At 47.4% G+C, this 20,691-nt stretch overlaps 7 protein-coding genes across 7 annotated transcripts; 4 read left to right on the top strand and 3 right to left on the bottom strand.

Annotated features, from left to right (window-relative positions):
* Nucleotides 1-97: 97 nt before the first annotated feature.
* Nucleotides 98-3,222, top strand: B0J16DRAFT_410552 (uncharacterized protein; the record flags this gene model as incomplete). The annotated part of the gene is made up of 4 exons (XM_046133160.1): nt 98-263; nt 414-590; nt 639-663; nt 717-3,222. 4 exons carry the CDS (start codon nt 98-100, stop codon nt 3,220-3,222), a joined length of 2,874 nt encoding a protein of 957 aa, XP_045985660.1.
* Nucleotides 3,223-3,714: 492 nt separating this feature from the next.
* Nucleotides 3,715-6,201, top strand: B0J16DRAFT_353441 (uncharacterized protein; the record flags this gene model as incomplete). The annotated part of the gene is made up of 4 exons (XM_046129313.1): nt 3,715-3,873; nt 4,140-4,555; nt 4,607-5,362; nt 5,412-6,201. 4 exons carry the CDS (start codon nt 3,715-3,717, stop codon nt 6,199-6,201), a joined length of 2,121 nt encoding a protein of 706 aa, XP_045985659.1.
* Nucleotides 6,202-6,248: 47 nt separating this feature from the next.
* On the bottom strand, nt 6,249-8,240 carry B0J16DRAFT_299033 (general substrate transporter). The gene is made up of 5 exons (XM_046124520.1): nt 7,835-8,240; nt 7,047-7,786; nt 6,961-6,995; nt 6,492-6,911; nt 6,249-6,439 (listed from the first exon to the last, which is right to left on the bottom strand). Exons 1-5 carry the CDS (start codon nt 8,028-8,030, stop codon nt 6,277-6,279), a joined length of 1,554 nt encoding a protein of 517 aa, XP_045985658.1. The 5' UTR covers nt 8,031-8,240; the 3' UTR covers nt 6,249-6,276.
* A 276-nt stretch (nt 8,241-8,516) lies between these two features.
* On the top strand, nt 8,517-10,211 carry B0J16DRAFT_281258 (uncharacterized protein). The gene is made up of 4 exons (XM_046123933.1): nt 8,517-8,622; nt 8,671-8,771; nt 8,820-9,461; nt 9,518-10,211. The coding sequence occupies exons 1-4, from the start codon at nt 8,536-8,538 to the stop codon at nt 10,179-10,181; spliced, it is 1,494 nt and encodes a 497-aa protein (XP_045985657.1). The 5' UTR covers nt 8,517-8,535; the 3' UTR covers nt 10,182-10,211.
* Nucleotides 10,212-10,397: 186 nt separating this feature from the next.
* B0J16DRAFT_331732 (glycoside hydrolase superfamily) lies at nt 10,398-12,161 on the top strand. Its single transcript, XM_046126621.1, has one exon. The coding sequence runs from the start codon at nt 10,476-10,478 to the stop codon at nt 12,150-12,152; it is 1,677 nt and encodes a 558-aa protein (XP_045985656.1). The 5' UTR covers nt 10,398-10,475; the 3' UTR covers nt 12,153-12,161.
* A 1-nt stretch (nt 12,162) lies between these two features.
* B0J16DRAFT_299026 (uncharacterized protein) lies at nt 12,163-15,200 on the bottom strand. Its single transcript, XM_046124519.1, has 5 exons — nt 14,805-15,200; nt 14,571-14,693; nt 14,395-14,507; nt 14,272-14,366; nt 12,163-13,694 (listed from the first exon to the last, which is right to left on the bottom strand). Exons 1-5 carry the CDS (start codon nt 14,805-14,807, stop codon nt 12,283-12,285), a joined length of 1,746 nt encoding a protein of 581 aa, XP_045985655.1. The 5' UTR covers nt 14,808-15,200; the 3' UTR covers nt 12,163-12,282.
* A 2,764-nt stretch (nt 15,201-17,964) lies between these two features.
* On the bottom strand, nt 17,965-20,485 carry B0J16DRAFT_237607 (nucleoside phosphorylase; the record flags this gene model as incomplete). Its single annotated transcript, XM_046123041.1, has 3 exons — nt 17,965-18,562; nt 18,617-19,439; nt 19,498-20,485. Coding segments are annotated over 3 exons (2,409 nt in total), but the record flags the coding sequence as incomplete, so codon positions are not given.
* Nucleotides 20,486-20,691: the final 206 nt, after the last annotated feature.

The raw sequence follows: 20,691 nt of genomic DNA, 5'->3' as shown, positions 1-20,691 counted from the left end.
GGCGGACACACTACGTGGATTTATAGATGTGTCTGCTTCCCTGACTGGCCAAAACAAGAGAGTATTCGACAGCATCAATGCCCAAATTGAAGATCGGATGGCCAACGTGCAGAAACGCCTTGTAAAAGAAAAGGGCGGTTTCAAGAGACGACTGAACCGCCTGCTATGGCCCGCCAGAAAGAATAAGGCTAGAGAAGACATCGAAGCAATTGAGAAACTAGACGAACAAGTGAGAAAAGTCTTCCAAACGCAGGATATTGAGGGTTAGTACATATCATATCTCCCACATCTAACCCTGCCATATCTTTCCAAGTCCCTTGAACAGATTGGATTCTGCTACTGTGTCATTGTACTTCACTGATTACCCTGTCACTATTGGCTTTATATTGGTCTGCGTCGCTAACAGTAGGAAGATGAAAAACTTCGACGTCTTTTCACCTTTCTGGCGCCAGATATTCACGGCTCTCTTATGAAAACACCAGCCAGGGTGCAGAGTATCACCAAAGGAACTATTGAGTGGATCTGGAAGAACAACAGATACCTAGAGTGGGGTGAATCAGAGAGTGGAATTCTCTGGGTATTTGGTATTCGTAGGGCCCCCCACCATCATTTAGTTTACACCATTTAACGCTTCATAGAGGGATCCGGTAAAACTGGGATGGCGTAAGCTACTCGCTACATCTACTGGTAAGCTCATGAGGCTAATAAAGCGACAGTGAATATATTAGCAGCACGCTTCGAGAGGAAGCTGGAAGTCCTCCAGCGTATCATGTGGCCCGTGTATTTTGTGATCATCAAACTTTGCCAGGCCTCAAGGACCCCCTAGATATTGTCATGAGCCTTTGGTGTCAACTGGAACACTCCATTGGAGGTCTCATGGTAGACCCTGAGACCCTGAAAGAATGGACACCGAAACTAGAAGCGGGACCATTTCTACCTTATAAGGATCAGATTACGCTTAAGAAGGAGGTTTTGAGCTACACGATCTCTGAAGCCGGGAAGACTATTTTTATTCTAGATGGACTTGACGAAGTTCCATCTGAGTATCAAGTTTTGGTGGTAGAGACACTACGAGAGGTCCTGAAACGCAACAACCAATGCCGACTGATGATTACATCAAGACCCTATGCCAACATAACGGCACTGGCTGTTGAGGAGCCCAAACTCGTACTTCAAGCAACCGCTCACGATATTGACCTTTACATTCGGGATCGCATTTCACGCTCGAGCAGTCATTTCCTTCACCGCCACAAAATCACCGAGAATATCATCTATAGGCTTCGTAACAAATGCGATGGCACGTTCCTGATGGCTAAGCTGCATATGGATGAGGTCCTGAAGGCAGAGAGCGAATCCGACTGTTGGAACATCATTAGAACTTTACCAGCAGAGGCGTCGCAGGCCTATGAGACAGGGCTGAAGCGGTTGGCTGCGTCTTATAGAAAGCCTGAAGGCGATATACCATGCAGCGCCATACAGGCTCTATTTTGGGTGGTCTTCGCGAAGGCTCCTATGACAACGAAACAGTTGAAACAAGCGCTGGCCATCAGGGCAACGGACACGTGTTATAAAAGGGAGAACGAGATTATACAGGGCATAGACACGCTGTGTGGCGAGCTCTTGGTTGTTGACCCTGAGAACCAGGAGGTTCGAGTTGCCCATAAGACCATCAGTGACTATCTCATGAGACCTGAGACACAGCGAACCTGGTTCCCTAATATCCAGGCACATATACATCTTACCCTGATACGCTATCTCTCTCTAAATGACTTGAACGACACTTTACGCAATCCTGAGTCTATTGAGCACTTTAAAAACCGCCATCCCGTGCTCCCTTACGCACTTATGTATTGGGGGATAGATCTCTCAACAATACTCATTGGTGAGCCACCTGACTCAGCGATTCGGCAAGGAGTAGAGCGGTTTTTGAGATCCCGACACAGTGGCTGGAACAACTATGTTCAGCAAGAGGTGGCCCAAATGATTAAAGTCAATTCAAAAAACTCCTGTTTGGATAGATTCAGGTCAGAGGACAAGGTGGTTGTTCCCGGTCAAATTGGAGGGTTGCATTGGGCTATCATCTTCTCTTTGACGCCTTTCATCAAGCCATTTTACGACCATGGGAAAAAGTACCCTGTTAAAGGCGGTTTGTCACTTACGCCATTGGGACTTGCTGCAGCACTTGGCCAAACCGCGATGGCCAAGAGGCTGCTGGAGGCAGGCGCATCTCCAGATGGTAGGGATTACCATGGGAATTCCATGCGACCACCTCTATACGATGCACTGCTATTTGGTCAGAAGGAGATCGTTTGCCTTCTACTCGAATACCGTGCTAGTTTGACTCTGCAGAGGGCTGATAACGACAAGTCTTCTCTGGATTTGCTCTATGACATAGAACATACACTATTCACCTCCATGATTGTGAAGGAAATATCCAGCAGACCCCTGGTCAACCATTACGAGTTGCTGCTCCTTGTCAAAGGATCATTTGGTAGGGAGTTAAATATCGCTCTCCAAGAAGGTCTCAACGTCAATCAAGACTGTGGAAACGGAAAGAATGCTTTGGACTATGCCCTCGAACTGGGCAACAAAGACACCATCAATTTCCTCGAGAAACGAGGCGCAGTCTCGAAACTTCAATGGCCTGGATGGAGATCTGACCTGTCGAATCGGTTGCATCACTGCCCTGAGCCATATTTACCAGGAAACCGTGTTGTTGAACTCAGGCGCTGGGAGCCACATGCCATCTATCTACATTCTGAGCGTGACATTCCCCTGTACTACGCGTTTGACCTCGACTCAGGTGCAGGTGCCAAGTTTTCTCACCTCCTAATGGAAGTATCCGTGGATCAGCGTATTAAATTGCCAGTGCGCGCGATCGTCTTTGAAACAGTGTCTAGAACCAAGGATATGAGTGGGCAGGAATCCGCAGAAAGCCGTCTGGGCACTACGAGGGGTTGGTTTGACGTGCGCGTGGCAAGTGGTGACGAACGATCTCAACCACTTAGGATCCAGAATAATATCCACAGTGAAGATACTATGCGGTTGCATACTAATATCTGGGACTTGGAAGACTCGGACACTCTATCCCCTTTACGAGCCAAGCTCATCAAGAGCTTAGGTCACAACAGCAAGTTGCAGATATTTGCTCACGCTGCGTGGAGCTCTAAAAGCGAATACGAAGTGAGTATGATCCGGGTGAGTCTTTATGGACAGGTTTAAGTAAGAGTTGATTTCTCTTGTGTATTTCATCGTTAGATCGGTGGCTTAAAAAAAGAAAAAAAAAAGAAAAACGAAGAAAGAAAAGACGACTATGCAGTGTGCATAGCAGAAAGTCTAAAAATAATTACAAAGTCTCACGACGCAGCTCTAGATCACTCAGCAAAGTTAACTTCAATTAGTAATCCTCGTAGAGGTGTACATGAAATTAAACCTTGGAAAATGGTTACTTGATCTGGCGAGAAGAGAAGGGTATTCCTTGAAATGAGCATCATCAAATTGTCGACAGATAACAAGGATAACGATTGAACGACAGGAAGAGTCGCGCTGTTATCTGTCAAGCTAAACTCTAATGTATCAACCATCCAACCTGGAGTAAAATCCCTTACCGACTTTCCTTGTCACGTGCATTAACTACCAAAGCGCCAGCTCCTTCGACAATTTGTCAGCGTTGAAGAGGATGGCGCATTCTCGTCAGGACTCAACTCATCCAGGATGATTACCGCGAAATGGAGGTCTAAGGAAGAACGGAAAGCGCAAAAAGAGCTTTCGCACTGCGTCCAAAGTAACGACCCCCCGACTGCTAGGAAGTACCCTGCTGGTTTATGCCCCAGAGACACTGGAGGAGCGGGAATTACGCAGACAATCAGGGAGGTAAAGACAGTAGCATTTCAGCTAACGCTATTATCTGTGTGTTTATTGGCAGGGCGCCGCCACCCAGTTTTCAGCTCAGCGCCCCAAGGGATTTTAGGTGATTGTTTCTTGGCAAGCTAAACTGATAACAGTTAACGCAAAATCTGTTTGTCTTTGAGAGGGGTTGTTAAAAGAGCTGTGTCTCCCTAGTGCAGGTTCAATCGCCTTTCTTCAAAGCTCAAAACCCCTCTCCTACAAGCCGCAATGGCAACCTCAACAATGCTCAGGCTTCGAACTCTGCCGCTTGGAAAAGAAGTTTGAAGTTTGGGGCACTTGCCTGCCTGGCTATCTTTATTATCAATCTTTGTATGACGATCTGGTCAAGTACACTGCCTCTAGACAGTCACAATGGACAAGCAAGCGGGCGTAGAGTAATATTCGAGGGGTCGTGTTCAACTACGCGAACTCTCAACATTCTAATTCATCTCATCACTAACATTTCCAGCTCAGTTCTGCTTGCTGCCAGCAACTACGGAATGCAATGTTTAACCGCGCCGACTAGAGCTGAGGTCAACGCGGCACATGCAAAGCTAGAATGGCTGGACATCGGAATTCTCAGTATCAGGAATTTAAGAAAAGCACCATGGAGCAGAGTTTTCCTATGGTGGCTCCTTGTTCTCTCGTCACTTCCTTTACACTTCTTGTAAACTAATCCATTGGTAATGATGTCTGATTTGAGACTTACATCCCATAGGTACAACTCGATTGTCTATTCGTCTTTGACTACCTACAAGTATGAGGCATACGATATAGACCACACAGAACTTACGAACGGAACGTACGACCAAAGCGTGTCGGACATTTTGCAGCTTGCAAGAGTTGATCAGCTTGATAATCTCACGACATCACAATGCATCAATGAATACGCTATAACCTTCCAAACTTCAAGAAGCGACGTTATAGTTGTCACCAGCCCATCGCCCAAATCAGCCACTGAAGCAACTAGATCCTTGACTTCCGTGGACTCACATATCTTCCGGCGAAAGACCTGTCCCAAGGATCTACCATTTGGGTTTGAGTGGATTTGTCCTTTGGCATCGTGTGAAGAAACATGCAGGAGCCTTTTACCAGGAATCAAGAGCCAGCCGGATGACTGGAAACCATTGGGGGACAACCCGGTCAGATATTGCCTCAGCCGCAAAGAAGAAGAAAGGTGCCGCTTGAACTTTGACCTATACATCGCCGCAATCGTTCTCACCGTGAATATCATAAAAGCCGCGGTGCTAGTACGTATTGTGCGTCATGCGCCAACTGAGCCCCTACTTGTTCTTGGAGATGCGATCCAGTCATTCTTAAAGTCGCCGGACGCTGTTTCCCGCGGGCACTGCCTGGCATCTAAGGACACTCTTCGGCGCCGGTGTGGTTGGTGGGAAGCAATTACTATCAAAAAGACACGCCGGTTCTGGGGCGCAGCTGTCACTAAATCAAGATGGACCTTCATCTTTGCATTGTAAGATCATATTTCCTGACTCAAATTTCAGGCTAACGTACGAGGTCAGGTATTTCACACTACTGGGGATGACCATTTGTTTTGTTTATATCATTATCGAGGAACTTACTGGCCGTCGAGACTTTAAAAGTCTCTGGAACCTGGGGTTCGGAACTGTCACTGAGGTTGCGCTCCTATCGACTGGGATGGAAAACCTAGCGGGCCAACTTTTGCCAGTCGCTGTTATTATTGCTAACACTGGTCACTTCCTTTTCTCTCTCCTATACTTTCAGTACAATGGTCTCTTGACGAGCATGGCTGAAGCGAAGGAATGGAGTGACTTTGGCCATAAAAGGAAGCCGCTGCGCGTTTCAGAAAAGCCCAGGGGAGAGCAGAAGTCACGGTACTTTCTGCAACTCCCTTATCGTCTTAGCCTTCCTTTGTTGTCAACATCTATCCTAATGCACTGGATGTTATCACAGAGCATTTTCGTCGTTGCAGTTGAAGGCTACCGATTTGATGAAGACGACCCGGATAAGCTAACATGGGTGTATCTGACTTGTGGATACTCCCCGCTAGCTTTCATGTTTGTACTTATTACATCAGGGGTAATGATAACGGCATTGGTAGCTACAGCATTCCGTCGATTGCCAACTAATATACCTGTTGCAGGGAGTTGTAGCCTAGCTATAGCAGCTGCTTGCCACCAGCATGATTCCATCCCTCAACCAGAAGCTTCGTTGTTGCCATTAAAATGGGGAGTAATGAGTCGAGGTGGAGAAAGGCAAGGGCTGACCCATCACTGTGGGTTCTCATTCTATCCAGTAGAGGAGCCTCAAGAAAACGTGTATTACAGTTAGGACCTTGGGAGTCGCAGTATTCTCGAAACAATACTTGTGTACTTCATATTAAATAGTAACTCGAATGTATCGGGCTTATGCGTGTTCTACTTCTGCTACCTTCGCCTTCATCTGAGCCTGGCTCTTGGCGATACTGGCAGCTGAGTTCTCCCCATCGAAAAGTACAGCAATTTCCTCCAAGGTGGGACCTTTTGTCTCGACGAAGAAGAAGTAAATGACCAGACATTCGATAACCAAGCTGAAAGGGTATGTTAGTACACACTAGTTACTTAGAAAACGGAGAGACTTACACAGCAATGTAGACAAAGTAAAACTTCCAATCAAGCTGCTGCAAACCAAGAGGATTAACCCATTGGTTAAAAACCCCAGACAGGGCAGTGAAGCAGAAGCAAAGCGTAAGACCCTTCGCCCGAATGTTATACGGCAGAATCTCCACTGTGTAAGAGACGGTCAGGCCAGGCCAAGCCGCACCTGCGACACCGTAGAAGAGAAAGATCATGGCCACGACAGCGATACCAGCGGAGGAGGATTCGGTTTTTGCGTAGACGGCACTGCAAGCGGTCCAGATGCTGAAGGAGATGAGCATTCCCACCCCGGCGAAGAGGAAGAGGACTCTGCGTCCGACTCGGTCGACGAAGAAGGCGGAGAAGAGGGAGACTAGCCAGCACCAGATTGTGAGGCCGCCGTTGATGTATGCTTGGGTAATGGCACTAATCTGTTAGCATTGGTGTATTTAAACGTGGGAAGAATTGGACTTACTCAGTGATTCCAATGGTCCTCAGAATAGCAGCAAGCTGTAGCGGTCAGTTAGTATTTGTTTCCATGGCGCCAGGCAAGCAACTTACATAGTATGAAACAAGACCGTTACCACTGCACTGAGAGAAGATAGCAGTCGCAATGATCAATCCACATCGCTTCCTGTTTCCAGGTGTACGCCAAAGCTCAGCCCATCCATTATCCGATGTCTCGCGCTCGAGTCGAATAGTGTTGACAATCTCGGTAAACTCCCACCTCACAAACTCATCGTTCTCGTCATTGTTGCCATGATACTTGACCAGAATCTTACGAGCCTCCTCTTCACGACCCTTGCTTACCAACCATCGAGGGCTTTCAGGTACGATGAAGATAGCCAGAAGCTGGATACCAGGCATAAGGCATTGCAGTCCAGTAGGCAAAACCCACTGCAACGTACCAGTCTGGTTCCTCAATGTGCCAAAGCAAACCCAAGCAGCGATGATACTACCAAGGTACCAAAGCGTATTATAAACAGTCGTGATCTTTCCTCTGTGTCGGGGATGCGCGATCTCGGTGATGAGAAGAGGGCAAGTCGCGTTGGAGATGTTGGAGCCGCAGCCCATGATGAATCGACCGATGAGGTATAAAGCATCGCGTCGGGCACCGTGGCCTCGTTGGGGGAAGCATTGCATGAGTGCTCCGATGATGACGATGATGCAGCCGATTGCTGTGCCTTTCTTGCGACCGAGACCGTCGGCGACGTAGGGGGCGAAAAGGAGGACGAAGAGACCTCCGAAACCGGGCATGGCGCCGAAGATACCGAGACGACTTCCCTCGGGGTTGTCGAAGACTAGAATGATGTTAGTTGAGGAGGAAGATTGGATGTTTGTAGACTGACATGTTTGCCATGATCCCATTGTTTGAAGACCATTCAGCAGACTGGAATCGTAGCCAAGCGTGGTCGATCCCATGAAGAGGAATACCATCATGAGATACAGCTTCCTCAGCTCAGTCTGTTTCCAGAATGGTAGAGTTGATCCTTTGGGGACATGGTCGTCCTCCATGATGTCGACTTGAGTCTCCTTGGAACCCATGATGGGATAGTATCGTGGTGATTGTGCCGATTGATCCTAAGAGTTGTTGCTGCAGATCAACCGATGATCATGGGCCCCCGGGAGGTCTTATATGCTTCGAAAGGACGCCTGAAGTGTTTGCAGTAGAGATCTAGAGTATGAATAGAGTCAACGGCTAACACCTTCAGAAGCCATCCTGACGTCTCGTGACAGTATGCCGGTACAATTCCCAACATGGCATGATTTTCCAAGGTCACCTCCTCCCCATGGGGAAGAAAACGCTAAAAGACTAACAGCAGACTAACCCGCAGCTGGCCAAGCTTAACACCAAGACCCACCATTTCGACCATTCTCATTCGATCTGTGCTTTTTAGCCAATCTTGTTTAAGTAAGGTCGTTAAGGTATATCCGACATTTCGGCGAACGGGTCTTTCAAAGGGGAGTTAATAATCCGAAGATTCTCCTCGGACTTTCTCAACCCCAACTTTTTCCACTCACATATTTACTCCGAAGTAAAAGCTGAAGAATGGCCGAAACCAGTCGTAGCCCTCCAGCTGGGCAGAAACCTCGCAACCAAACAGCCTGCGACGTCTGCCGAGCGAGAAAGATCCGAGTATGTGGATCTGTCACATCCACCCCTCATAACTGACACCATCAATAGTGCACGTACGAGCCCAATCAGCAACGATGCCGAGGTTGTGAGTTTCTTGATTCAGAGTGCACTCATGATCGACCTAGAAGGAAACGGGGACCTCCAAACAAGTAAGACAATAACCTGATCAAGTGGATCGATGTACTAACGTATCACAGACACGCCCAGAGATTACAACAGCCATTGGTAGGATCCCCAGCAATATCATCACCAGCCAATATCGCCATATCGCCTGAGACCCATCACTCCAGTACATCACCCCAAAGTCTCCATATCCCGACTCCAACCGCCTCCACGGGGAACTGGCTATCCTTATTTGCTCCAGAACCACTTATTTCGCGATTATACGGAGACTGGTTCAATGAGATCCATCCTTTAGCCCCGATCCATCTCCGTCGTCAATTCCTCCGCCGTCTTCAACAAGGTGAAGGCGATACCAATGCAGACTTCTGCGGTCTTGTGATCAGCTTATGCGCCGCCACGAAAGCTACACTGCCGAGACGTGACTATGGGCTTGTCACAGTAGATTACTGTGTCAACTTTCTCGATACTCATGGACTACTCCAAAGTCAATTCGGTCGGGATTGTTATAGCATTGATAGATGTATCGCGATGTATCACATCGGTACGGCAATGAGTGCTACCACTCCTTCGGGATTGAGTAGTATGCGCGCCTATCACGCTTTGAGCGAAGCAGCTGCGGGGACGAGATACCTGGTTTATTACCGGCTGCACGAATATGATGAGGCTCAACAACAGCTTCTTAGAAGACTAATGTGGTTGTTATTCGCTAGCGCATGGTACGTTAACATTCTGTCAGTCTCTTGGTCAGCGCTAACCTAGTCTCCAATTCCAGCAGCGCGGATATCTTTGGCAGGCTCCCGATCAGTCTGCTGAGTCCCGAGCGCATGGATACCTTCCCGAAACCATTGGCACTATCGGATAATCAGCTGGAGCCATCAGCCATTGAACCAGCTTGGCATGGCGATGACATGAGCTACATCCCCGGACTCAACTCGCTAAGTGATCTATTCCTCATCTGGCAAGACATGCAGCAAACGCCCAAAGACACCAATCCCCAAACTACTATCACGAGATATTTGGTCAAAGTGCAAAAGGTTCTAGATGATCTTCCACCCGAATTACGATGGCGCGGCGGTTTATCCCGCCCTGCTACTGTCACAGAGGGGCATGATAGTCAAATAGCCAACCTCTTCGTGACGAGCCTGAACATCAGATCCAACATTCTACAAAAGTTTGGACCGACGGAAGACACCCCAAAAGAGCATGGAAAGATAATCGACGATCTATTGGAGATTCTATACCATCTTCCCAGTACTGTGTTCCACGCAAATGGCAGCAGCTTAGTCCCCAAGATCCGGGATATTGGAGCCGCTTACCTTGAACATGGCGGGGTTGGAGATGATGCGAAAATAAATATCGCGCGATTGCTTTGGAAGTTGGAGGACTTGGATTGTTGGCAAGGAATTGGGGTTCTTGGTGCGCCTGGCTCTATGTAACTGTAACACACCTGAATGAAAAAAAGTCCGAAGCAAATCCGGAGTACGTACCCTACGATGTGACCCTGCGAGTCATGATCGGCAAATATTATTTCTCCGCGCTGTCATAGAAAGTGCGGAGTAAATCCGAGGATCCCTGCACATCAGCTCCCTCGGAAGCCGAACTCATGATCTGATCCACTAACCGGGTACTCCGCTAACCCTGTACTCCATCAACTTCGAAAAGGTATTTCAATCATCTCTGTCTTTGGAAAGCTGCTAAGACCATCATCCTTTTCACATACAATCATAAAAATGACTGCAACTCAGATCCCATCACACCCTCACCTTCGGCGCTCTGACAAAGGCTCAGTGCAACTCATCGTCAAAAATGAGCCTTTCCTCATGCTCCCCGGCGAGCTCCACAATTCATCACTCAGCTCAGCCAAATTCATGAGTGAAGTATGGCCGACAATGAAAGCTGACCATATCAATACTTTACTTGGCTCAGTAACATGGGAAATGATCGAGCCTATCGAAGGACAATTCGACTTTGCAGAGCTTGACGCTGTTCTTGCTGGCGCAAGGGAGCATGACATGAAGCTTGTTCTGCTCTGGTTCGGAACATACAAAAATGGTCTCTCTACGTATACGCCAGCTTGGGTCAGAAAAGACGCCAAAAGATTTCCCAGAATTCAAGTTCTTGAAGCTGGAGGTGTCAAGAGAACTTTGGAAATGATCACTCCTCTGTGCGATGCCGCCTGTGAGGCCGACTCAAAAGCTTTCGCTGCTTTATTAAGACATCTGGTGGAAGTCGACTCTGAGCACCAGACTGTTCTGATGGTTCAAGTTCAAAATGAGACTGGTGTCCTGGGTGATTCTCGCGATCGCTCGAACAGAGCAAACAAGGCTTTCGCTGAACCTATTCCTGACGATCTTCTCCAACACCTCCGACAAACTGATACCCACTCGAGATTTAAGAAGCGTATTGCCAATGTTCCTTCGGAATCTCAAACCTGGGAATCTCTCTTCGGAGTAGGAAAACCAGCTGATGAGGCTTTCATGGCGCATCTCATCTCCTCTTATGTGGGACGCGTTGCTGCAGCTGGAAAGAAGGAGTATCCTATCCCTCTATACACAAACACATGGCTCAACATTGAGGGACCGTCGGATGTCGACGTGGGCGGAGATGCACCTGTTGTTGTTGGTGGAGGTGATCAGCCTGGTATCTACCCATCTGGTGGCCCTTGTCCCCACGTCCTGGACATCTGGCGGTACAACACACCTTCTCTCGATCTATTAGCACCAGATCTGTATTTCCACGATTACGAAACAGTTTGCAAGAATTATACCGAGCAGGGAAACACTCTTTTCATTCCAGAGCAGAGACGCGATGAGTATGGCGCTAGACGCGTCTGGTTGTCCTATGCTACATACGGTGCTCTCGGAGCCAGTCCCTTCGGTATTGATACTGGCTCGGATATCATCGGCCGCGAATTCAAGCTCCTCAACCAAACGAAACAATTCCTTCTCAACGCCGCACCCGAAGACCGCTTCGGTTTCTTCTTCGACGATGAGCCAAGTGAGAAGAAGCCAGAAAAATGGACTCGTGTCTTCGGCGACATTAAAGTCATCGTCGAGCGATGCTTCGTCTTCGGCAAGCCTGGTCCCGGCGGTGGCATGATCATCCACCTCGGCAACTCCAAATTCCTCCTTGTAGGTCGCGGTTTCCATGCGCGCTTCAAGGCTGCGGGTAAGAATGCTACATTTGGCGGTATTCTACGTGGTGAGGAGAAGGAGGTCGACGAGAATGGGGAGTTGAGGACTTTGAGAATTTTGAATGGTGATGAGACGAGACATGGGGAGTTTATGATGATGCCTAATGATGATCCCGATTATGGGGGCTTTCCTATTGCTGTTACGCCTGGGGCGAGGACTTGTATTGCTGAGGTGGAGGCTTATTGCATTACTGAGGATGAAGAAGATCGCTGATCTGGCACCTAGAAAAGTCTAACAGTTAATATTAAACCTATCAGCGTCCCATTCACTAATGAAACCGATGTGTCTATGATACATTGTGTAGGGGATCTTCCAGTGAACAATCTGCAGTAACATGAATTACTTAAAAAACCAATTCTCCTTCAGACTGTGGCCACTCGAGCAAGAGATCCTTCAGCCACTTCCAGTAGTCTTCTTGAGCCCACTGCCGTAATAGCTGCAGATTATAGATAATCTGATAAATCCCTCTTGAACTTGATGTATCTCCAAGTGTCTTTTTCTGCCAGAATACTGTCTTTTCTCCTTCTGCTGTTGTGACAATTAGATACCAATCGTGGCCTTGTATGATAATGCCTGGTATGAATTCTGGTAGGTCCCAAATCTTATCGGAGCAGAAACTCATTTCACCTGCTCTTGACCTCATTGTAGACAGCCTTTCTGCTGCGTATTGTCGCTTTTCGAGGAGTTTACGTAGGAACTGCCAATGCGATGCCATCCATATTTCCATCTGGAGCTTGGCGTTTTCCCAGCCTTCACCAGTAGTCTTCTTGGTCTCGATACTGACAGCAATGGGATTATCCGAGAGAGGGCCCAGGTTAGCGTGATTGAAGACGCCCATCGGTAGGATTTGTCTGATCGTCCCGATCATCTCGACGACTTCAGGACTCCCATCCTGCTTAGGGTCGATGTACATACAAAAGTCAGCTCCCTTGGATGCTGACGTGACATGGTACTCAGAGATGACAGAAGCAGATGTACTAATTCTGAAGTCGAATAGTTGATCTCTCCGCGGTCCGCGTAACGGTCTCAATGCAGCTGCAAGGACGCGATGGTGAACTTCAGTATTCCAATCCTTCTCAGAGCAGCCTTTGCTGTCGCAGAAAGCTGCTTCGTGAAGAATCCACTGAATAGTCGCAGGTAGAGGCGTATGGCCAATCTCATCGCGGTCGTTTGAAAAAAGGAATTTGCTGAAAACCGGCTTTTTCGTCCATTTAAAGTCGTTATAAATCTCCTTGTCGAGATTACTAAGTAGCGGAGCGTAAGAAGTTGGCAAGATCCCAATTCCTGAAGAAACGAGATCGATTTTGTCCAAGAGAACTTCTAATGTCGCAGGCTTATCGTGGAAGGCACTCAGTTGTTTGGCCACGACGCTTTTGCTGTGAAGTTGAAGGATGCGCAATTGTTCGGTAGGTGAAGATAGTCCCGATTGTTGCGAGGTACCTGATTGTGTGAAGGGCAATGAGGTACCGGACTCGCTTCTTGGTGTTCTGGTTCGCCTTGTCGGGCGCGGTGTTTCCAAATCGTCACTTCGAGAGCGCTTTGAGGAGCTGAGACTTCGTTCATAATGCATGTTCTTCTCACTTTGCGACGCGTTTGAGGTGAGGGTGTTGAGGCGTCGGCGTTTCAGAAAGGGCTCCTGCTTGATGGCCTCTTCTTTTCGTGCGGTTGGTTTAGAGGAGGGATCGATCTTCTGCATCCAACTATCTATTTCGAATTCAAGAGGCATTGTCATTGCATGTTTACCGATTGGTCGCGCTTTGATGGAATTATTCAATATGCAGAATGGTTTTTCAGGGTTGTTTTGGAAGTCGTTGTTGTATCAACCATTCTTGTGGAGACAGGATCCATATCGTCATCTCGCTTACAACCTGGCAAGGCGGGGCCCAGACGTTAGCTACCCTACAACCATTGTTTGATCCATGAATATATTTACTCTCACACCACTCTGTACTGGTAGACTTGAAAAATCCGCTTCTTGTTTTACAATCTTTGAATTCTTCTCAGTGACTTCCCTCCCACTGGAATTTAGCCATACCCTTCCCATCTCAGCTTCGCAGCCACAGCACACGAAGACTTCCTACCTTCCCACGTTATGCAACGCTGACGCTAAAGCAATGGATGTGACCGACACGATGAGGACATGACAGCATTTGACAATTAGACAATTCAGTGTTTTTAATACAGCAACAGGGTGTTAATCCATATTTATATAACTGCGTAGTATGTATAAAGATCGTTGTGAAATGTAAACTTGATGCACTGAAAGCGATTGTACTCGATCTGCTACCTGTTGCACAGATTTATCGTGCCACTATTGCCCAGTCCTAAACACATGTCTGCTGGCAAGTCTGTCCCGAACGAACACAACGAGATCCGCACTTGTCACCGCACCAAGTACAGTAAATTGTAGAAAAGTCAGTCGAGCCACTCCATCCATGAAAGAACGGGCTTCTACTTACGTGGGGGGTCCTCGGCATAGCAGCTGCCATCACCGATGGTGCATTTACCACCTTGGCCAACACATTCTCGGCATCGGGGTTCAAGCCCGCGGCTTAACAGTGCATGTGGCTATGATATAACGTTAGTCTCGGAGGTAAGTCCAGTGGTGTGTACAAGGCTAGGGGGGCATACCACTTCCCGGACAATGGTCTTGCCGTCGCGTTCAACAACCTCAACTCCCATGGGCAGTGCGTTGGGACTTGCGATTGCAGTTGCAGCCATAGACGTGAAAAGAATAGTCAAGATTCCAGTAGTCTTCATCTTGATGTTACTAAATGTGTTTTGTGTGTGTAAGGGTATGAGAAAGAAGTCAAGTGTGATGATTTGGAAAGAGATAACTTTGGGGAATTACTACTCTTTATATACCATTTCATGGTTCGAATACTCTTGCTGTTAGCCTTGTTACATTAACATGATAGGCACGACCAGTCTCTGTAGCTAGAGTGCGAAGGAGCGTCACTCTACATCTGGCCGTGTGATGTCATCGCCACGACTGGGTCATTGAAAGAGTCACCAGAAGTTCTTTTCGTGAATCCTTTCTTGTCGATAGGTCCTTGAGCCTGTGAGGTCCGAGGCTGCCAATAGGAAAGCATCCGGGCAAGTTGTCGGATCTGCAAAGAAGTGGCAGCGATGGAGATCCTGTCAGCTGAATCTCCCGGCACAGGTTACGATCGCCGCTCTTCATAAGCAATCAAACACGTCGTAGCCTGGCCTGATTTCCATAATCAAAAGATACAAGTGACTTTACGCACCATCCCGAATGGTTAGGTTGTGGAGGAAAAGGTACACATCTCGGCATGTCTCAAAGAGTAAGCAGATCACGTCATTTCTTGGGGGCTGAAATGGGAAGGATCTTTCACGGATGTCGGTGTGAACGGTGATTGGCCCAGATCCACCTTTAAACCTCAGGACTTACGCCTTGGAAACACTCAAAATTAGTTGGCCTAGATCTAGTTCAGGACTGTAGATCTCAAGCCCTCGTCTGTCAGCAGTGATATCCTATTTCTCCGCAGGCTGACGTAAGGAATACAGTACTGGGCAGGCTGAACCCAATCAGCTGAGCTAGTGTCACAAGGCGCTTCTGTATATTCATGGAGAGCCTGTCGGGCGGAGGACGAGGAACGATTAGACTTGCATAAATATTGTTATGTATTACCATCCGATGGATGTAAATTAATGTGATCTTACCGTTACTTCTACGCCTCTGATATGATTATAGTCAGCTGACTGGTCTGTTACTTGCACGTTAGAGGTATCACAAAGTTGGCGTCGCTCACCGCTCAATTACTCTAGGAATCCTCGCCATTCATATTGACCAGCCCAAATTGGTGACCCATCTCTGTCTTACGTTTCACATATGCATTAACAACTCTTCCCTTCGCCGACAAGATCTACATCAATAGGACTTGCTGATGAGGAAGATCATTGCCCACTAACAATGCGTACAGAAATACGATACCCATTCCCCCGCACGTCTGAATCCTTCAATTTGATACCTGCCGAAAAGGCGTTAGTTTGATGACGATTGATGATAGGAACCTTTGATACGCTTAGTAGAAGTGCCTCCTACGGGAACTTTGGTAACCTAGCCTGCCGGCCACCCAGGTGAGACAACCGCAAAAATGCAAGGTTGATGCTGCAGATCTTCAAAAGTGATGCGAGAAGGATTTTCAGGTATACCGGGACTCAATGTAGAAAAGCTGAGTGTTGGCACTGTAGACTTGACTGATTGTAACTGTTTTATTGTAGCGTATTTACTTGCATGGTAACGTCACTTAGAAATAAATACTTCTAGTTATATAAGCTTGCATTAAACTTAATGAAGTATACAATTATGATGTCTTTTTTAGTTACTTTTTCTTTTACTTTATTTAATTACTTTCTTAAGCTATGCCAGGGGCAATGGCCTGTATTGTAGAGGACGTCTCAGAAAATGCTTTTTGTAGCTTGCTAGAAACATTGTTTCAATAATCCTGAAGCTATGTAAACGAGCTATACTCAACCTTACAGGCTTCCGGTTATGGAGATCGCTTGCACAGCATTTGTCTCATGAAATCGCAAGGCAACAGGTTACCTAGCATCTATGATTGTACTATCATTGAACTAGTATTATACTTATGCGCCGTGAGAACTATGCTAGGTGGAACATCTAGGTCGTGGGATTATGTTATAGGTCCCTTCCATACTTGGCACCTTGTTCACGTAAAAGACAAATAACAGCCTCATCCTCAGTATAGTCAAGCGGTGTCCGACCCTTATAGCAAGTGGAGTTGACGTCTATCTTGCCGGTGCTGAATTGAAGCATATCAATAACCTCTGTGCCTACCCAGGTCGCATATGATAAACGCGTTTGACCTCCATATAAAATTTGAGTGCTTCTTGAATGGGGATTAACTTGGCCGGTGTCAAGCAACAGCTTAACAATATCCTCATGGCCCCTCTCAGCAGCATATGATAGTGGCGTTCGACTTCCACCATAGAAGCCACTAGCTTTTGAGTCAGGGTCAACCTTGCCGGTATCAAGTAAGAGCTTAACAATCTCAGCTTGGCCTTTCTCAGCAGCGTATGACAATGGAGTTCTCCCTTCGAAAGATTGAAGGTCGGGGTCGGTGACCTTGTTGAGGAGAAGCTTTACAATGCCTGTATGTGCTCTTCGGACGGCTTGATGCAGCGGGGAGCCATCGTTGTAACACTGATCTCTCGAATCGGGATTGGCCCCCGCCTCTAAAAGCAGCTTGACAACTCCCTCGTGCCCATATTCGACAGCATGTGTCAAGGGTGTCTGACCGATACTATCGCACACATCAACCCAAACGGCCCGTTCGCTAAGTAAAAGCTCAACAACCGCTTCGTGCCCTTGAGTAGCGGCATATGCTAGTGGTGTTTCACCATACAGTTCATACTCATTTCGGGGCATGGGATTTGGGTTAGCGCCATGCGCAAGCAAAAACTTAACCATGCTCTTATTGCCTTCGTTTGCAGCAACTGAAAGCACAGTCTGACCAAGGCAATTGTCGATTTCCATATTGGCACCATTTTCAAGTAGCCGGGCCGCAATAGACTTGTTCCCATATCTTACTGCATAGCACAACGAGGTTTGCTCATAACCATCCCAAGCGTTGATTTCAATATTAGGAGATTCCAGGAGCAAGTCGATAACGGCCTTGTGTCCGTTCATGGTGGCAACCATGAGTGGCGTAATTCCTAAGTTCATGCTGTGTGTTGATGAAGAATTCGGGTTAACGTCATCTCTCGCTACGAGCAGCTTCACGATAGCCTCTTGCCCTGTCTCCGCAGCATATGACAGGGGTGTTCGACCATAACTATCGGGTATATCTGCATCCAAGCCATCATCAAGTAGGCAAGCCGCAGGAAGCCGCAGGCCAAAGTACGCTGCGAGGTGCAAGCCTGTCATTATTGGCACAGGATTGGTTCTAAACTTAACCGATACTTTGCCACTGGTATTGACATGCGCGGGAGACTTCAAGAAGCACAAAAGGGAGTTGGTCGCGTGACCTGTAGCTGCCTGGGCATGGTAGCCCCAATAACAGACCGCATAGTCCCAAAGGGGATATAGCGAATGAATCTGCTCGCTTGAGCTATCGTGACCGCCTTCACGATGTACCGAAACAGAGTCGCCTTTAATCCTTTTCAGGTTGAAGGGACTTAACAAAAGGTAAGTAACGCAAGTTATGGTTATCTCAGATTCTGCATGCTGGAACCATCGTTTATGCTGCCACTTGAAGTATTCTTGGGCGGTGTAATGAACTAGTCGAACAATGCTGCTTTCTTCCTCGAGGATGACTAATCCAGAGGTTAAAGATAAGATGATTTCAGGCTGAGGAATAAAGTCTTCATCAAGCTTTTTGGTGTCCTCACGAACGGCAAGAGCGTGTTGAAGCTCACGTAAAGTAAGTCGTCGTTTGGAGTGCACAATCCAGGTAAGAATCTTCAAAGCAAGGGCCTTCCGCTTAGGCTCTTGGTCTTTAATCCGCTTCATGGCTTGATAGTAATGGTCATCTAATCCCCTCTCTCCCTTATTCAGGGTCTTCAGGGCTTCTAGTAAATCCCCTTTCGTTGGTTGAGACAGAAGCGTACCTGTCTGGAGCCGAGCGAGCAGAAACCTAGGCCATATATTAAAACATGGCAGGTCACGGTAGAAACGCCATGTGACTTACATTCCGTCGGCAGCAGCGATCACCTTATCACCAATTTCTGCCTTCAATGCATCCCCAATGAACAAGGACCTGTTCAATGAGATCTGCCTGTTTACATATGCTCGGATATCAGCACCCGTTGCCGAGATATCCTGGGTCAGGCTACCACTAAAAAGCTTCGCTATTTCCTTGTTAGGCCTGGCAGTAGCAAAGATATTTGCTGTTACAAGTTGCTGAAGGCTAAACAGCTCTTTAAGAACCACAAATAATGTGTCATCGGATGCGTTGCATTCATCAAGGGCGTCGACAAAGATGAAAACTTTGGAGTATTCTCCTGCCACGGAGGAAAGAGCTCGAGAGATTTGGGAAGCGGTCGGGTATGTTCTGAAGTTATCATGGAAGTTGTATAGCTCTTGGACGCCTCTCGGCAGAGGGGATCTTGGCTGGGCCAGCTGTCGTAACAGACTAGCAAGTAGGTCAATGGCCCTTTGTTGAGTATGTCGCTGATAGTTGCAATAAATATACGCAATGCCAATGTCCGGCGATTGCCGGAGCTCTGACAGGAGATGATCCACCACTATTGATGTCAAAACAGTCTTTCCTGCTCCAGGGTTCCCACAGCATAACAGATTTTGCTTGTCGCTATGTAACCATGTTTGAAATGAGTGAGAATCCAGGAACCATTGGCATGTTCCTGTTTCAGCTTTTGTAAATGTGTCCTTGTGAGACATAGCGTATTCGTAGCGAGTCAACCACTCTAGGATTCGTTGCTCATGTTGAGAATGAATTATTTCGGAAACCGGCTTTAGCTGTTCTATGACACAGCCAATTGATCCTTGGATCTCTACATATACCATCAGCTTTTCTGTTGTTCCACCGGCGAGGAAGCCTTTCCAACTAACCTGTAAGGACCTCAGTTATCTTCTTTTCGTTATTAATCCTGCTCGGAATGATCTGCAGAAGTAGGTCTTTGGCGTATGCAGCTGCTGTCATCGCGGCATAGCCTTGCCATTGATCATTCTTGTGTGTATCTGAGTAATCGCAGATCCCTCGTATAACAAGACAAGGAAAATGGTTCACCAAACCTGCTGCTTCCATCTCAAAGCAGAGGACTCCATGGTCCCTCGCAAGCCTGTCGCGGATAGTGGCATCCTTCATGAGTTTATCGGCTGATGCAATAACACCATAATGTATCATGGGGTCGTCGTCAACGTCAGTTCGCCGAGACCGGGGTATTAAGAAGGTATCACCATCGCCGCAAGATCCTGGGTAACCCTCGTCTTGATCTGTTTGGCGAATAGAGTGGCTTCGGTAGAGTCTGTCGTTTTCACGGCCCGGGGATTTGTACTTCTTTTCCAGGCGTGGCTTCTTAGCCAATGCTTTCTCGATGGCTTCTTTAATGGTATGACCATTCCCTTCGTATTGGGATTTTAATCCGGTGACCGCTGCTCGAAGACTGGTAGGTGCTTGGTTCATAAACCTAGTCAACCGTAAGGGTTGGTTCTGAATTGCCTTGCCAAACTCGTACTGTAGAACACCGCTTTTTCCTCCCTGAGTAGTACCAACCACGACATCCCCAAGTCGAATATCGTGTTTCCTGGTCGGCGCGCCGCCTCCAATCCCGACCATAAGGCCAATCCTCACGTTCGGGAAGCTATGCAAAAGGTCCCTTGCAACGCATGCAGCTGTGGATGTCCCATATTCCCCATCAGGCAAAACGGCAATAACAACCATATGTAGTCCAATTTTTCCTAACTTGTAATTATTGTTATCATGGGGGGCAACGGATGTGGGCAGTACGTGTTCTTCGTCGAGAAAGGCTTCTGCAGCTACACGTTCGGTGCTGAGTGCACAGATCCAAGCAACAGTATAATCATTCGGATTTGACATTCTGTGCAAAGAGGCACGACTATCATGATGTGGGAGGGATGGAGCCTGTTTAGTAACAGTAAATGTTTATCGATGGAGCTGAGAGCCTTACGATGAAACCAAGATAAGCGGTGAATGAGATGCCGTTTAGATGCAGGCGTGCCTGAGAGATTGGGTATCTATGCAGTATGATATGACAGCTTAGCCAATGTCCCGCTTTTACTGCT

This window comes from Fusarium flagelliforme (assembly GCF_020744385.1).
Source record: "Fusarium flagelliforme strain FIESC 12 MPI-CAGE-AA-0113 chromosome Unknown B0J16scaffold_2, whole genome shotgun sequence".
Taxonomy (NCBI): domain Eukaryota; kingdom Fungi; phylum Ascomycota; class Sordariomycetes; order Hypocreales; family Nectriaceae; genus Fusarium; species Fusarium flagelliforme.
Note: the sequence above shows the minus strand (reverse complement) of the source record. Positions and strands in the feature narration are given on the sequence as shown.

What these genes read in the sequence shown, in the direction of transcription:
- B0J16DRAFT_299033 (XM_046124520.1), bottom strand. Translation starts at nt 8,030, where the DNA reads ATGGGTTCCAAGGAGACTCAAGTCGACATCATGGAGGACGACCATGTC. An exon ending in AATGGGATCATGGCAAACAT is followed by an intron (nt 7,787 to 7,834) that starts GTCAGTCTACAA and finishes ACATCATTCTAG; the next exon opens with TCTTCGACAACCCCGAGGGA. An exon ending in AGGACCATTGGAATCACTGA is followed by an intron (nt 6,912 to 6,960) that starts GTAAGTCCAATT and finishes CTAACAGATTAG; the next exon opens with TGCCATTACCCAAGCATACA.
- B0J16DRAFT_281258 (XM_046123933.1), top strand. Translation starts at nt 8,536, where the DNA reads ATGGCCGAAACCAGTCGTAGCCCTCCAGCTGGGCAGAAACCTCGCAAC. An exon ending in AAACGGGGACCTCCAAACAA is followed by an intron (nt 8,772 to 8,819) that starts GTAAGACAATAA and finishes AACGTATCACAG; the next exon opens with ACACGCCCAGAGATTACAAC. An exon ending in TTGTTATTCGCTAGCGCATG is followed by an intron (nt 9,462 to 9,517) that starts GTACGTTAACAT and finishes CTCCAATTCCAG; the next exon opens with CAGCGCGGATATCTTTGGCA.
- B0J16DRAFT_331732 (XM_046126621.1), top strand. Translation starts at nt 10,476, where the DNA reads ATGACTGCAACTCAGATCCCATCACACCCTCACCTTCGGCGCTCTGAC.
- B0J16DRAFT_299026 (XM_046124519.1), bottom strand. An exon ending in GCCGAGGACCCCCCACGTAA is followed by an intron (nt 14,367 to 14,394) that starts GTAGAAGCCCGT and finishes TCATGGATGGAG; the next exon opens with TGGCTCGACTGACTTTTCTA. An exon ending in ACAGACTTGCCAGCAGACAT is followed by an intron (nt 13,695 to 14,271) that starts GTGTTTAGGACT and finishes ATTCCATCAAAG; the next exon opens with CGCGACCAATCGGTAAACAT.